The sequence below is a fragment of the Rhipicephalus microplus genome, chromosome 8 (genome assembly GCF_043290135.1).
Source record: "Rhipicephalus microplus isolate Deutch F79 chromosome 8, USDA_Rmic, whole genome shotgun sequence".
Taxonomy (NCBI): Eukaryota; Metazoa; Arthropoda; class Arachnida; order Ixodida; family Ixodidae; genus Rhipicephalus; species Rhipicephalus microplus.
In genome coordinates this window covers 55,839,100-55,855,409 of record NC_134707.1, presented here as the reverse complement: position 1 = coordinate 55,855,409, position 16,310 = coordinate 55,839,100, and the positions used below count along the sequence as shown (strand labels likewise).

The 16,310-nt window shown below is 47.5% G+C and overlaps 1 protein-coding gene across 2 annotated transcripts in view; it reads right to left on the bottom strand.

Moving 5' to 3' along the window:
* The window catches only part of inaE (inactivation no afterpotential E), a 220,185-nt gene that overhangs the window by 94,753 nt on the left and 109,122 nt on the right, over window positions 1-16,310 (bottom strand). The window contains exons 2-4 of one of the 2 annotated variants that reach the window (XM_075871878.1): window positions 12,038-12,246; window positions 10,648-10,749; window positions 9,032-9,203 (exon numbers count right to left, since the gene is read on the bottom strand). In XM_075871878.1, the coding sequence (XP_075727993.1) occupies window positions 9,032-9,203; window positions 10,648-10,749; window positions 12,038-12,246 (483 nt within the window). The remainder of the gene's footprint in view (window positions 1-9,031; window positions 9,204-10,647; window positions 10,750-12,037; window positions 12,247-16,310) is intronic. The other variant, XM_075871879.1, reaches the window with a different exon arrangement.

The window sequence follows — 16,310 nt, the reverse complement described above, 5'->3', positions numbered from 1 at the left end:
GACCGGCACCCTCTCCGCAGTGATTGCCAGCACGTCGAGTGGAAGGAATCGACGATCGCCTGCATTTATCGCGCGTTTTCCTCCTTTGTTCACAGAACGTCAAACGTGGCGGAAGCGAACCCGCAGTTGCCATGCCGAGTGCGCCATTGAGTATTTACCTACTCCAATGAACGCTGTAGCTGGGCCTCTGCTCGCCATGACGTAAGCATAAACGTCACGCGCGATCTCGAACCACCGCAAACCTTCGCCCGAGTGGCAAACGTTCAACATGGCGTCCCGCAAAAAAGCGCTGCCGACTTTCTTGCACACCGTGAGTCATAACGAGGCATTGTGAACAGTGTAATCTGTGTGCGCGCATACGTGTGCATACATGTACGCGTGAGAACATTGTATAATTGATTGATTTGTGGGGTTTGACGTCCCAAAACCACCATATGATTATGAGAGACGCCGTAGTGGAGGGCTCCGGAAATTTCGACCACCTGGGGTTCTTTAACGTGCACCCAAATCTGAGCACACGGGCCTACAACATTTCCACCTCCATCGGAAATGCAGCCGCCGCAGTCGGGATTTGAACCCGCGACCTGCGGGTCAGCAGCCGAGTACCTTAGCCACTAGACCACCGCGACGGGGCGAGAACATTGTATATATCGCAATAATCATGTGAGGCGAGTAGCCAGGCTAACCTACCGAGTCCTTCATTAAAACATTTCTCTCCGAATTTCTCTCTCAGTTTTCAAGAACAGTACTTCAGCTCACTGAGACAGACACGAACAGACAGGGACGAGTAGAAGCAAACGACACAATCGCTTGTGTCGTGTTGCTTAACCCTGCCTTCGTGTGGGCAGTTTCCTTTACATGGCTGTTTTGCCAGTGTCAGAGATTGAACCCATGTCACTGGTGAGAGTGGCAGTATGCCATGTGCTGTGCCGCTTCGCGGTTCTCAGTGTTCTGTCAGCATGGCCACTGCCAGAGGCCGTGTCGAGAGCGACTTCCAGCGGCACCAGTGCCGTAACACCGGACGTCTTTGCTGAGGTAGTCATTAGGCAGCTTCCTATAGCGCTTCCTAAAGTTAACTAGAGAGAACTTAGGCACTGGAATCGTTCAGCGACCATGGGAATGATGGGTAGCATAAAAACTTGCCCAGTCTTCGTGCTTGCGGGCTTCGAACGCATTTCTCACCTTGTTTATTGCTGTGTTTTTGGTTTTGTTTCGAATGAAAGAACAGATTGTTGTGGACTGCATGATCCGATTTGAATTGATGAGCCTAAAAGGTTAATGTGGCGAAGTGCAACTGCTGAGCATTCGCCGATTGTCGTTTTGTGACAAAGCAGCTCCAAGCCACGCGAAGCCAGAACGGAGTCGAAAGTACGAAAATTAGACCAATACTTGTACTACCCATCATTCCTATGCTCGCTGAAGTAGCTGAAGCGCTCTGCGTTGCAGCTGCCATACTCTATAGCGCCAGAGCTCCCTTTAGTTTATTGATAGGAAACCCCATGTGGCCAGTGTGTGACGGCGTCCGCAAGTTCTGTTACTGTACTGCACTATTTGGGGTAGCAGCCAATATTCGTATGAGTGCGCGGTTCAGGATGTGGCTACGGCCAGGAAGTAAAATGCGGAGCACGCAGATATAACTCGGCGACAGTAGCACAAAGGTATGCTTGGTCTAAACGTGTGTGCAGGACAGTAAATGAATCTGGTCTGCACTGAAAGTGATTCTACAGCTCGCTTGTTTGAGAGTCATCGCAATTCGATTCGACATTTATTCTGCTCCGATGACAGTCACATTCACGGCACGTTGATATTTCGACATCCGTGCTCAACGACCCTTACTGCGCGTTTATGCTTCGTTCACGTGGTGTTGAAAGTATGTGCAATGCTGATTTTTTTTATGCGTGCGAGGAGAATACAAAGAACCTCATCCACTACTATGCGCCTGCACTTTTCAACGAAGCGGCATGGAATCTACGGAAAACCTAAATAAGCGTACGTTTGCGTACTTTCCTTCTGCATCATCGTACTTACGCGTGGGTAAGCGTTAATATTCTTTGACAAAGCGGTCTCTCTCAAACCTGCAACACAGACGAAAGTTCATCAAAACAGATGGAGTAAGCGGGATCGGCACTTTTGTAGTTGAAAGCCAGAGAGACACTCCGCGTGGATGCGTCAGAAGGGAAATTTGTTAGTTGTCGAAGAAGCTGCCATTGCACGAGATTCGAACGACGAACCTGTCTTTACAGAATGGTCGCTCTACGACCTTATCTAACCATGAGATTATCTGGTCGAAGCACGCGAGTGACGCAATCGATAACACCAACACGGGACAAATTCGTACAGATTTCATCTGCACATTCGTGCTCTTACAAACACGTGGATGACAAGTCCCACTCTCACTGTTCCCTTTTATTGCAGTTCGCTCCATAACATTTCAAGTGCGTGTAGCATTTCCTACAATGTCAATCATCTGTCGTTTTTTACATCGGTTTCTTTGCATAAGAATGCTTGCAGCTTCCCGCCGTCAGCTGTCTGCACTTCACGCCAACGTATTTTCGGTCGCAGTGTCCGGGTATAGGGTCATTTTAGTAGGACATCAGGAGCCGCCATCTTGGACCGTCAAGCCGATGCTTTCTTGTTTTTGTACATCGCGAAGTGGATTAATAAGGTCATTAATGATGGTGGGGCGCAACAGAACCGTTTCCGCGCATATTCGCCTACACCCTCACACGGTTCGTTTAGTTTTCAAGGATACTAATCCCAAAGATTACCGGGCGTATATATATATATATATATATATATATATATATATATATATATATATATATATATATATATATATATATATATATATATATATATATATATATATATATATATATATATATATATATATATATATATATATATATATGTGACGTATGAACCGATGATTGGTAGAAGCCGAGAAGGAAGAAGTGCTTTTGGAATAAACATGGCGTATGAGCCAGGCCACGTCTGCCATTCATCATAGCGTCACACAAGTCGACAGGATGAAGACCTCGCAACCACTTCATCGCCCGGCCATCATCATCGAAGACCTCAGCGAGACGCAGTGACCGAACGCGGACCACCAAGACCACCAAGCATCATGACAGCAGCATCAGAAGACCTCGACATCCCCAAGTACACCGGATCAGCGGACGATGGACCCGTACAGGACTGGTTCAACCTGTTCGAGCTCCATGCCACCGCTGCATCATGGTCGGAACGGGAGATGATCATCAACTTCACTGACTACATCTCAGGTGAGGCATTCAAATTTTACCTCACCCACATCTTCGAGAACGATGAGTCTTGGAAAAAGATCAAAGAAGAAATGATCACCCGTTTCAAAGAATACGATGAAGACCTGTACATACCTCATCAGCTGAAGTCTCTTCAACTCAACCATCACAGTTACGCGAAGTCTTCCCGCAGTAAGCGTATTTCCCAAACAACACTTCAGAGTAAATATTCCATCATTGTACCATCGTATGACTCGTCCAAATACAGTTCACGCATTACAACACCAACTAGGGACTTGCACGTCGCAGCAGAGAAGGTAATGCCACCGTATGCCGATAGGAATGTAGACCATTTTGCCAAAACACCGAACTTATGGTTGGATTTTTCACGGGCAAATAAATCGGCGTTTCCAATGTATTTACGGCACCATAATACTTCAGGTATTACTGAACAACCCGAATCACTTGATGCATCGTGTCGCACACATGGCCCACACGGCTTCGGACGCGTGACGGCATTTACGCACGACGAGTTAGTAAATCCACACGAAACCAACCCAGGCAACGAATGTTCACAGGAATCTCATTTGTTCAAAGTATTCAGTTCAGCTGTTCCACAGAGACAGAAGCATTCACAATCAGCATCTTGTGAAGAAAAGTGTTCTGCAGAAGCATCGAGTGTTCATCAATCACAATATCGAAGCGACGTGAATCCAGTATACAATCTCACTGCATATAATGATAACAAAACCGCAGGTGCGACTTCTGATGACATAAGTACGCTTCAGGCAACGACCAACAATGAACGGTTTATATATACAGAAGATTCAAGTGCATCAAACCCGCCACATTATCTTGCGCCGGAAACAGTTGCATTGGTTGGCGTCGTAGAAGCCTGCGGAGGACTCGCTAAGAATCCTGGCGCAACACGATCAATGTCACACCACAAGCAAGTTGACGAAACGAAGAAATTACAACGTCAACGCATACTTCAACATTGTCAACGGCGAAACAAAACTTCATCGAGTGCACTCTTAAGGCTTGAAGAACATTGCAAAAAGGCCCATCGTGGTGGATACATTCTCCACTAAAGATCAAGAATGCGCGTTCCATCAAACCATTTGCGACATGGCCATAGAAAAATTTCCATAAGCCACAAAAGCACCCCTTGTACTCGGCAGAAACACAGGCAGCGCCCAATCAACCTCGATCAACGCGCACGCAAGCTGCCTGCACGACCTGTGCCACGACGAAGAATTCGATGCCTACGATGTCTTAACTGTCCATTCTGCAAGGTGTTCGAACCTCGTTTGTTCTTCACAAGAATGCCGGCTGCGATTTCCGCTATCTCCACGTCCAAAGCATTCTTGTGTTATCCAGGACGCAACCATCAGCCTCGCCCACCTGAGGTCTCCTAGATATCACCGGACTGCCTTTCCTGTGAACATTTTGGCAAGAGCATGGAACCGCCGTGTGGCATGGAACAACTGCATTTTCTGGCATTATTTTTTATTATAAGACTCCATTTGTTCATGCTTTCTAGATTGTAGCTCGCGCATTCTTTCTGGGGGAGGGGGAGTCGTGTGACGTATGAACCGATGATTGGTAGAAGCCGAGAAAGAAGAAGTGCTTTTGGAATAAACGTGGCGTATGAGCCAGGCCACGTCTGCCATTCATCATAGCGTCACATATATATATATATATATATATATATATATATATATATATATATATATATATATATATATATATATATATATATATATATATATATACTCTTGGCAAATTGTACAGAAAGCAGTTAGGTTATAGCTACGACGATCGTATTTAACACAAATAATGTTGGCAGTATACGCTGAGGAGTGAATACATATTTACTACGTTTCCGTTTATGCTAGCTGGAATTAATTAATGCGCGGTAAACTAATTACTGCGCCTACGTAGTAATGAACTTACCGCTTCTCGTTTTCACGAGCGAACGAGAATCTCCCGCCAAACTGTGTTTTTTCTTTGTTTTTTTAAGCTCTACCTGTGAAAACATTCCCCACGATCACCGCAATGTGAGAACTCGTGCGAATGAACAGCTATAGGAAAAACGCTCGCTCAAATCTCCATATTTAACATCTCATTGTCTCTCGCGACCCGCACGTCACGTGAAATGTCATTTCCATTTCGGGGGAAAGATATTTTATCGGTGTGCTCGGGATTTGCATCAGGCGTGGGGACAGCTGTAGCACTGATTTGTCGTACCGCTCGGTATTTCCCCGGCTGCCCCTTGACAGGAATTAAGAAGGCGACAGAGGTCGAGTCGGAAATTTGCAACCACGACATAACCAGAAAGAAAAAAATAATCGTGACGTACAGCGTAAATTATTTTCCAGGAAAGTACCGACGCGAAGACAGTGATGTCAAATGTACATCAATTGTTCCGTCTACTGTGTTTCTTTTGTCTTGGTTTATCAGCGGTTTCCAACAAGTCACCACGCAACTTTACTAACCTGGTCAACCTGTTCCCCACCTTTCAAAAGTCAACATCGTCTGACTGGCATTGTTCATAACCGTATTTTTTCATCTGCTGCTGTGTTCGTGTCTCTCGCTCTCGCCCCCTTCTACCCTCCCTACCGTGTCGTTATTGAAGATATTACTTCCTTTGATAAACGCGAAGCTGCGGTGTTCCTGAGTAAAGCTTCATTTTTCATTTATTATTTTTTAGGCATAAACTCTGTTCCACGTTTACGGCTCCATAACTGCATCGCCATTACGCGTGACTTGTTTTCTAGGGCTGTCCACGTGTGATGCCCTTAAAATACTTTCGTCTTAGCCTAAAGTGCTCGACAACTGGCCAGATGGAGTGATGAGGCCATATGAGAAACAAAAATATCGCGCATTATAATGACAAACTCAAGCATTCGTTTGGCGATTTTGTTATAGCTACAGCTTTGAATTGCGTTTAAAATGAAAGAAAAACCACTTTGACGCGGAGCGTAGCAGAACAGCCTTAAAAAAGGCACTAAAGTCAAATAAGAATTTACGTTACACTGAAAGCTCAGTGTATGACAACACCTAAAACGACTACATTATGAACCGCAGTGCCCCACTTACCGAGGATTCAAAGTAAATGCTCGAGAACACATGTGCACGCGCCGTTGTAGGGCATTTGCAAAATGATCCCAATGACGTCAGAGTTCCAGCCTACAATTAACCTCTAGCAGTCTAACTAGCTGCACTCAATAAAGAACCTTCCGTGCATCAAGAGACGTAATAAAATGCTGCTTGTTCGTTTCTGTTTGATTCATGGAAAAACGAGCCACCGGGCGTTACCACGGGTGATGGCGAAAGTGGTTAAAAAATTCAATTTTCGCCTGGTTAAACTAGACAGGTCGTGCCATCTAGCGGGGTCCAGTTGAACCAAACACGTGTGCCATTTCGGAGCTAGTGTCGGCGGCGACGCAGTCGTGTCCTTCATTAAAACATTTAATGGGGAAGCGTTGCGCACGGCAACAGTAACGTGAGATGTTCTGCTTGAGGCGGTAATTTGAAGCGCGCTAACCCGATGCGGACCACTAAAACGCGATTTTATTTAAGCACTTCCTTGACAAAGAAGCAACACTATATACGAGGTTTCTGGGCCGCTATGTCAACAATGAACGCCGATTTATTAGTTGCCTTTAGTGCACCTTTATACTGCAATGTGAAATAGTTGATAATATCCAACTAAGCCAACTCTACCAACTTAGCTGTCAGTATGGAATTGGGCGTGTTATTAGAATGTCGCAACTTCCATTCCTGTCGGTTTCAAGTTATCTCTTCGTCCACTTTTCATTCTACAGAGTCACGTAAGAATTAGTTCTGATAGCACCCCCTATACTTTCCTGGGAACGACTGTCTCTTAAATGTGATTATTATTGCCCTTAAGAAAAAAAAACCTTAAATTTACACTTCGTTTCTTCATTTTGTGATTATACAGTCGCCCAGCAGGCTTTCTGTTACGCCAAGGGAAACAGGTACCGTAATAATCAATTGGCGGTCCCTTTAACATCTCAATAAGTAGATCCAAAGTTAAGCATGCAGCTTCCAACAAAAATTCGACGAGGCGACGCTACTGCTCTGTGCAGACTATGGTTGGGAGTCGCGTTTACCCGTGCGTACGCGTTCCGCATAGGTATGGCCGACACTGCCGACTGTGCACACTGCGGAGATGAAGAAACAATTCAACATATCCTGTGTGACTGCCCCAAATACCACCTGGAAAGACAACACCTTTTTAATAAACTAAACAGGTTAGATGACCAGCCGCTGTCAGAAGAAAGTATACTGCGCCATCGTCATGACTCATCGTCACAGAAGAAAGCCGTGCAAGCGCTACTGGGCTTCTTACGAACTACTGGCCTGTCGGAACGCCTCTGAGTGGACTGAGTGTGGGTCGGTGTTTTTCTCTTATTTATTTTTTAACTCTCCCTTTCTCTTTCAACCCCCTATTCCCCAACCCCAGTGTAGGGTAGCATACCGGATACTAGCATCTGGTTAACCTCCCTGCTCTAAGTAGGAAGTAAACTAGTGAAATAACAAATGGGTTCCGCTTCAGAGCTTTAAGAATGCGACAGTGAACACGTGTTGTATTATTCTCGGTTTTTAGTTTTTCATGACGCAGTTTTGAGGAGTGATGTCTTCGCGTCAAATAATTAATCACTTCGCACGGTAAATCACGCTGTTTTAGCTGTAATAACGGGGCTGGCGTGTGCCACTGAAGAGTCAAACCTATAGTTTTTCCAATCCCTTCGCGCGTGAATACATCAAAAATCATACGTTTTTTTTTTCTTGCGCTGCAAGCCATTTCAAGTACAGCGGTGCGATGGCGTTTGGCCTATCGAGTTTCATAATAAATTACACATACGTTCATTTTCTTCTCTCGATAAAATGCGCCAAATAGCGACTGCGTTTGGGCTAGTGGACAATAAACCATACCTCCAACTAACGAAGGAGAAACAGATGACGAACGAGTAAAGAAGATAGACGCGGCTTTCAACAGATGTTCTGTGTCGCGAGGTACAGACTTATGATAAACACCGCTTTTACACTCATACTATGTTGTTCTTTCTTTGTTAGAACGCTGTTTAAACGTAGCGAATACCTTAGGCAGGCATACATGTCCGCCGTGGTGGAACAATGGTTATGGTGCAGGAATGCTGACCCGAGGGTCACGGCTTCGGTCCCGGCCGTGGCAGTCGTATTTCGATGGAGGTGAAATGGTAGAGGCCCGTGTAGTGCATGACGTCAGCGCAAGTTAAAGAACACGTCGACAGTCGAAATTTCTGGAGCCCTCATCTATGCGGCGTCTCTTAGAATCGTATCATGACCCATAATATATGTAACTGCGCCGAAAACGGACGGGAAAAAGAAGTGAGGGGAGAAAAGAGACCCAGCTGCAAAGTTTTGGTGGTTTTCCGGATGTCTCGTTTCGTTCCGAGAGCCTGGATCCTATCGCTTGAGAGCCCTTGTACAACGGCACTGGCTTTCGGCTCAAGCTCACGACGAGAGGTGCGGGTTGATACACTCTCGATCATGTCCCGCTTAATACGCTAATATTGCCAGCAAACTGGACCATCGTCACCCGGTTTCCTGGCTATGTCCAGGACTTTAACCAATATCTCGCGACAGTAGCTCCACAGCAGCCGGCGCCCTAACAATACGGTGTGCTTGACACATGTACCGGGTTATATACGTCCACGCGTGCAAGTGCAAAGCGGCGCCACGCGTGCATGCCATACCGGTGCCTCCAGTTACGCTGCGAGTTTCCAGACCTCTTGTAGCGCAGCTTGCCGTCCTGCAGGCTGCGCTGGTAGCGCTTCATCTTCACCCAGGTGCGGCCGGCGCGGTCGAAGGTGCACCACACCGTCACCAGGACGCTCAGCAGGACGCACCAGTTGCACACGATGATGCCTGTGAACCAAGCACGAGAATATGACGGGGGAGAGGAACAGCGAAGCATGGTACGCGAGCCAACTTTTTAGCCCCGCAATGAATATGCCAAACGTATGGGGCCTTGGAACGGAAAACCAAGCTAATTGGTACGGATTCATACTTGGAACTGCGCTGCGCTCACAAGAAAAAGGCTGGAGAGAGAGAGAGAGAGAGAGAGAGAGATAAATAGAGAGGAAAGGCAGGGAGGTTAACCAAGCTTGGCTCGGTTGGCTACCCTACACTTGGGGTGGGGGAAAAGGAGAATAATAGAACGGAAAGAGACAGAAAAGAAAAGGAGTAAGAAAGAAAAGCATAAATAGTCAGCTCGAGACTACACAGCACGGCCTGGAGATAAAGAGTACGAGTATGCCTGGTCAGAACGTGCGGCCATTTGAAACGAAAAATCATAGTTCGTCCTTACTTTAGTAATGTACTGCTTCGTATATGTAAAAAATATGAACTGCGACCCCCCTCTCTCACTTACAACCTTGCATGGCAAAACAGGATAGGAGGCAATAGACAACTTATATTCCTCGTAGGATTCGCTCGCAGGATTTCAAGCTGGACGGTTGTGCCCTCGCGATCTTCGACGCCAGCGTAGCTCCCGCCGACTGGTTCGCCCTCCGCGGTCTCCTGACGCCGTGCAGCTCTCGCATTGTGGCGCCCCGCCCTTGGACTGCTTCGACCGGATCCCCACTTTCCTATCTCCTCCTTTTTTCCGTCGCTTGCCTGTCTGCTTCTTCGTCTATTTTCCTTCTATTCTTTTTATCCCTCCTTCCCCCCACCCTTATAAGGCACTGCGCCGTGTCGCCTGAAGGCAGACAGAAATTAGGTGCCTTTTTCCTCTTCATTCTAACCACTACCACCACCACCATTCCTCGTATATGGGCCATCGATGGCGCTTTTTTTATAACATCACGTGAATATGCTCTGCTAAAAACATGGGAAACGGTGGGATGTGATAACGCGCGGTCGAGTAAAGGTTTGGGGCAGGCGCGTCATCCTGGTCCCCTTAGATTACTGTTATGGGGGGAGGGGAGGGTACCGCCGAACTCTTTGTGCGCACGCTTATGGGCACTATCACATCAAGAAGCACTGCACGCGGGAAGTGTAACCCAAAAGACGCTGTGTGCGAACAATAAAAAAAGCGATATTTGTCAAAACAATGATCACTATTAGAACAGAAAACTATGCGCGTTTGATGCTGCATTGCACTTACGTCATTGTTGTCGTCTGATCTACGTATTAACCCGATGAAGGGCTGATGATGTCACGGCAAAGCTATTTTCGTTTTGTTTGGGGGATCACTGCAGGGCAACAGCCCCCAGCAAGGCGGCACCGACAACAACGCGCTGAATTATACGGTCATACGATGGCAAACAGTGATAAAAACAAACCCCCACTGCTAGTGGGGAGTACGTACCTAGAATGGCGTCCTTGGCGACACCCATCGGACAGCTGTCGTAATGCTTGCTCACCCAGATGACTCCCACGACGAGCCAACACACCTCGATCACAAGAATTCCTGCGATTTGGACAAGCCTCAGGTCAAATGAAATCTTGAGATACTCTAGTCACCTGAACGCAATACCGTCCTTTTTTTTTTCTTTCAGAACAACCACTACAGTACGACGGCTTAGCTTGGTTGCTCAGTTTAGCCGTGCACATCGGTGCAACGAAATGTGGGTAGCTGAGTTTGGGTATGTAGCCCCGCAAACGAGCAATCCTCTTCCCGCAACCTCCTTTCCAGCTGTCATCGCCATCAATCAGCCTTATCTCTCCCTTTAGCCTCAATGTAGATAAAAGGAACCTCATTGACAGGTATGCTAACCACAGTGTCTATACACATATAACGGTATACGCACTAATGTTGAAAGACGTTCCGTACAAACATGCACCCGAGAGTGTAACCCGAAGAACACAGACGTCGACTAACAACCGGAAACACGCACAGTAGCGGGAAAGAAGGCCTATAGGCAAGAGGCGTTATCTATCGATCGGGCGCATGTGTGACTCTATGTGTGAGACAACTGTGCCTTCACTTAATTTCTTTTTTAAGCAAGTTAACCCTTTACTGCCTAATCTTGCGAACTCGAGACATACCGAAAAACTGAGTAATGAAGTCATGGAATGCGTGCCGCCATTAATGCCGGCTATCAAGTACTCACGTGGAACGTAGCTTTCGGCATGAATAATCTAGCACAATCTTATGTAATGTATTTTAAGTTAGAACCAATTGTTTTGTAGCTGACGGCGGAGAGCACGAAGTACGTGCAAGAGCGCTCACTTCTCGCCTGGTGGACGCAAGCTACATCTTCAATAATCTTGTTTACTATAGCTGTGTACGTGCTCAAGACGTGGCACACCCCACGTTGCGTAGTTCTGAAGTACGCTTTTCATTCCAAGGTCCTCGCTTCTGTGGCGGGTGAATAATTCTCGACATTCATAAAAGTATGCATTAAAGGTGCATTTTAGGATAATTCAACTGCGGAATCATATAAAGGTTGCTTTTTAGGGCTAGAAAACGAGATTATCTTTTTCTTCACCAGGCCTACTGAAACGTTCCGTATGCGAGTCCAATAATTCCATATGCTTCCATAAAGAATACATATGTTTCCCATATGTTTTCCATATATTTCCGTAAGATTCTTAAGGAAACATACGGAATTATTGGACATCGCATACGGAATGTTTCAGTAGGGCCATCAAACGGTTAATCGGCGGTTGGTTTCCACTCGCGTGTGTGTTTGCACGCTCCGTCTTTCAACGAGAATCCCGACTAATTATCTGAGCTTTTCTGCCACCACACTTACCGAGGCGAACGTAGAGCAGGTGCTGCATGGAGGCCCTGGGTGCGGTGTCCAGAATGCTCCCGCGCATGGAGACCCACGAGATGCAGGCCTCGACAACCACGCAGCCGCTCAGTATGATGCAGTAGCCCAGCATGTGTTGCTGCAGGTCCGAGACGCACGCCAGCGCGCCAAAGTCCAGGACCGACAGCAGCACCACCAGAACTATGAGCCTGAGGATCCGAGAGAGACGCCGTGCGCGCTTTGAGCAATGACATTGGGGGCCTCGGTGAACGATCAAGAGATAATTTCACACTGCGGAGGGAGATTATTGGGATGAAAGCCGGTGAATAATAGGGTTGAGTGAAACAGTGACTGTCTCTAAGGAGAGGACACCACAACCGCAATGTTTAAGGGGGATGGGTAAAAAAGGTAGGAGAAGAATCGGAGTAGAGTAAATGGCTTGGGAGAAAAACACAGCACACTGCAGCATGCACACACTACCACAGAGTCAAAAGAAGTGGGAGAAAGAGAAAGAGATAGAAAAAAGAACGTTGCTTCTAAGACATAATTTAAATAGAGGGTGCTCGAGAGCGCTCATTGAGTGCTGCGTTTCATATTACGTCTCAAAGGGCCTGGTGTAGAAAGTAGGTTTAATATTAGACTCAGTAATTTTTTTTAGGGAAACCATAACCGAGAGACACACTCACTTTTATTCAAGGTACATCCGGTCAAGCACTCACTTCCAGTTTTAAGAATATTCATAAAAAGTCTTCTACAAAATGAAAATCAATTGCTCTGGTTGAAGTTAAGTTATATCGGATATATTTGACAACTGAGCATTACTTGATTTAAACATATAGCTATGAATTTAAGAAAACAACTGAAGCACAACTGCGCCACAAGCCAAGACCACTGGCGTAGTTAGAGGGGCGTGGGTAGTCGGAACATTTTCTTGCACCACCCGAAAAAATTTCTGGTTATGACTCAAGCCAACACAGCCCCTATTATTGGGCTTTATGTCTGCGCTACTACCTTACGCATTGCCAACGTAAAATTTCAGGATTTTAAGTCTCAGCAGATTGGGGGAGACGCTCTAGGTGCCGACCAGTGCGGACGCGCGAAGATCGGCTCCTGCTTTCAAAAATGCTTTCCTGTGGTATTCACGAATTTGTCGCCGAGTTTTTACTCTCATCGTGTGCCTAAGTTCTCAAGAAATCAGCAGATACCACCTTTGTGCCGGTGAGTGGACTTTTAAACCGTTTTTTGGGACATTTTTACACGGCAACGCCACCAGGGGATTTAGGCCTAACCAAGGAGGCGATTGTCGCCGATGCGCCGGCCCGGCGCCAACGCGACTCAACGCTCTGCGCGTCCCAGTATCTGCAACTGAGAATGGAGCACCAAGTAGATGGAGAGGACATCTCTCCAGAGGATTGCACGGAAGAAATGGGTTGGAAGGAAGCCGAAACGAGACGCTCAAGGAATAAGCAAGCCGCGGTTAGCGTTCCTGCTGCCAAGGGTTCGACCGAGGCCGGCGTTGCGGGAGACGCTCGAGCCAGTCGTAGTAGGTATGACACCAAGCATACAATCGTGCGAGCTGGACGCATGCCGCCACTACCTAAGGACTTCAGCAAAATTGTGCTACGACCACGTGGAGGATTAAATATCTCGAGAATTGGCACTGGAGCCGTGGCAGACGCGATAGTACTGGCGGCCGGTGTCAAAGAGGAAGAGGCCATGCAGGACATCATCTGTTCCAACTTGCAGCAGAACATTATGGTGGCAAGCACTCCGGACCAAGACAGAGCTTCAAGATACCTCAAGGTCAAGCAAATTGACATTGGAGGCAAAGTTTTCGAGGTTAGCGCGTACGCCGCGGCACCCCACGACACTTGTAAAGGAGTGATTCGCGGGATCCCCGTAAGCGATACTCAGGACATTTTGACCCGAAAGATTGTGAACGCGAACAACCCGCTCGCGCTGCAGGCGAAGAGAATCAAGGACACCGGGACAATCATCATAGCGTTCGAAGGACACAAGGTGCCCAGATTCGTGAGGTATGGACCTTCACTTTTGCAGTGCTCCCTTTACCGCAAGAACATCGATATTTGTTACGTCTGTGGAAAGCTGGGACATCGGTCTGACGTTTGTCCGAACCCAGCTGAAACAATCTGCAGAGGCTGCGAGATCAAGAACCCAGATAGCCTGCACCAGTGCAATCCAAGAAGCAGGCTGTGCGACGGTCACCATCCCACGGCAGACAAGGAGTGCAAGAACAGGTTCTTAGTGCCATACGTCGTCAGACGCAGACGTTGGGAAAGATCGCGAGCAGCCGCAGAAACCCGGGACGCATCAATCACATCGAGTCCAGACATCAATGACAAGCAGCTTATTCCAGCCTACGGGACCCAGAGCATCCCGACTACACAAGAACAGGAAAGGCGGCCCCACTCCAGGGGGAGGTCGCGTTCCAGAAGAGGTTCTAGACCCAAGGCCCGCTCCCAATCACGGGGGCGCTCGAGTTCTCAAGGTCACCATCAGGGTCGGGATCAGCCTGGGCGGCACCCGAATGGCCAGCTGCCTGGCGTTCAGTTCGAGATCACGGCTTCACACCCGGGGAGAACGCCTGCAGTTACTTCGAAAGGCAGCTGGGCTGAGCGAGTGCGCAACGGCGGGGCAGAGGTGATGACAGGTAAGCTGCCAGAGCATGATAGAATTGCACAGCTAGAGCAAGAAAACGCGAGACTTACAAAATCGAATGAGAGGCTATCAGCTGAGTTAAAGGAAATAAAAATTCTTCTCACTAAGCTAACCAGCGCGCAATCTTCACAGCCAATGCCTCAGCCAGTTGATATCCCTGTGGCTGAAAACGTGGGGGACTCGAGAACCGCGAAAAAGAGGGCAGTCATGGCAGAACACGTGGAAGCCAACCAAACGACCATGTCAGATATGAAAGAGGTGTTTGACACGATCAGCAAAGTAGTAGCCAATCTTAGCGAGCAGATGGGTAGGCTACAATCAAGCGTGGCGGCACTGGAAGAGCATATGACTTTACGCATTACAAAGCTCGAAGCAGATCTGCACAACACAGCAAGGCCTCCTCATGCACCAAGCTCACCCCTTCGGCGACCAATAGTAGTGGTACCAAACCTGTCGACAGGTGCAGCATCAGGCTCTGGCCGCCCATGTAATAACCATGATGGCAGCGCTACGTGAAGCATTTCGCATCTGGCAATGGAACTGTAGAGGTTACCTTAAAAAGAAGGCAACCCTGCAGCAGTATATCAGGAGCAGCGAAGAAAAGCCTCATATTATATTATTACAAGAGACCCTTTCACCGCAAGCAACGTTGCTGCAGGGATTACACCCCGGACCTTACATTTGTAAGGAACATCAAGAAGGCCCAGTGGATGAACCTTGCTGTAGACTTAGGGAGTGACCACTGCATTCTTGCCACTACCTTCTCCGTGGAGCGTAAAAAGCAGAGAGAATTTCACTTCACAGACTGGGATAAGTTCAGGAAGATAAGGATGGAAAGGGAACAAGATGGCCACAGACAAGGCTTGGAGCAGTGGGTCAAACAGATTAAAGACGACATCAAATCCGTCTCCTCCACCATTACCACAGATTTTCCGGTTGAAAGAATGGATAGCCGGCTCGCTCATCTTCTTGAGGCAAAGCAAGCACTACTGAACCGTTGGAAGGGTCAGCGCCTGAACCGAAGACTGAGGAAGAAGATAGCTGAGGTAAACAGATCAGTCGAGGAACATTGTCGCGCACTATCGAGGCAGCAATGGGACGAAATCTGCAACTCCGTCGATGGTCAGATGCACAATGGCAAGACATGGAATATGTTAAAGCATCTCCTCAACGAAAACACCACCGAAACAAATGAAAAGCATGTTATCGCTCGAATTTTGCATAAAGAGATAGGGCGCACTACAGAACAGCAAGTTGTCCAGCAGCTCGTGCATAAGTACCTCCCAATCAAAAGAGGATTGGCACCACCAAGTAGACAGTACCAGGGCACGCCAAATCCAGGTCTTGAGGGCGACTTTTAAATCGAGGAGATCAGAAGAGCCTTGCATGATCTCAACGGCAGGTCGGCCCCTGGCCCGGACGGTATATCAAACAAGGCCCTGCGTAACCTTGATGACGATTCAATTGAAACCCTGAGGGATATGATCAATTCAGCATGGAAAGAAGGCAGGGTGCCAGAGCAGTGGAAGCTGGCCAGCACGATCCTTATTCCTAAGCCAGGAAAGCCCCCTAACTTGGACAACATGAGGCCAAT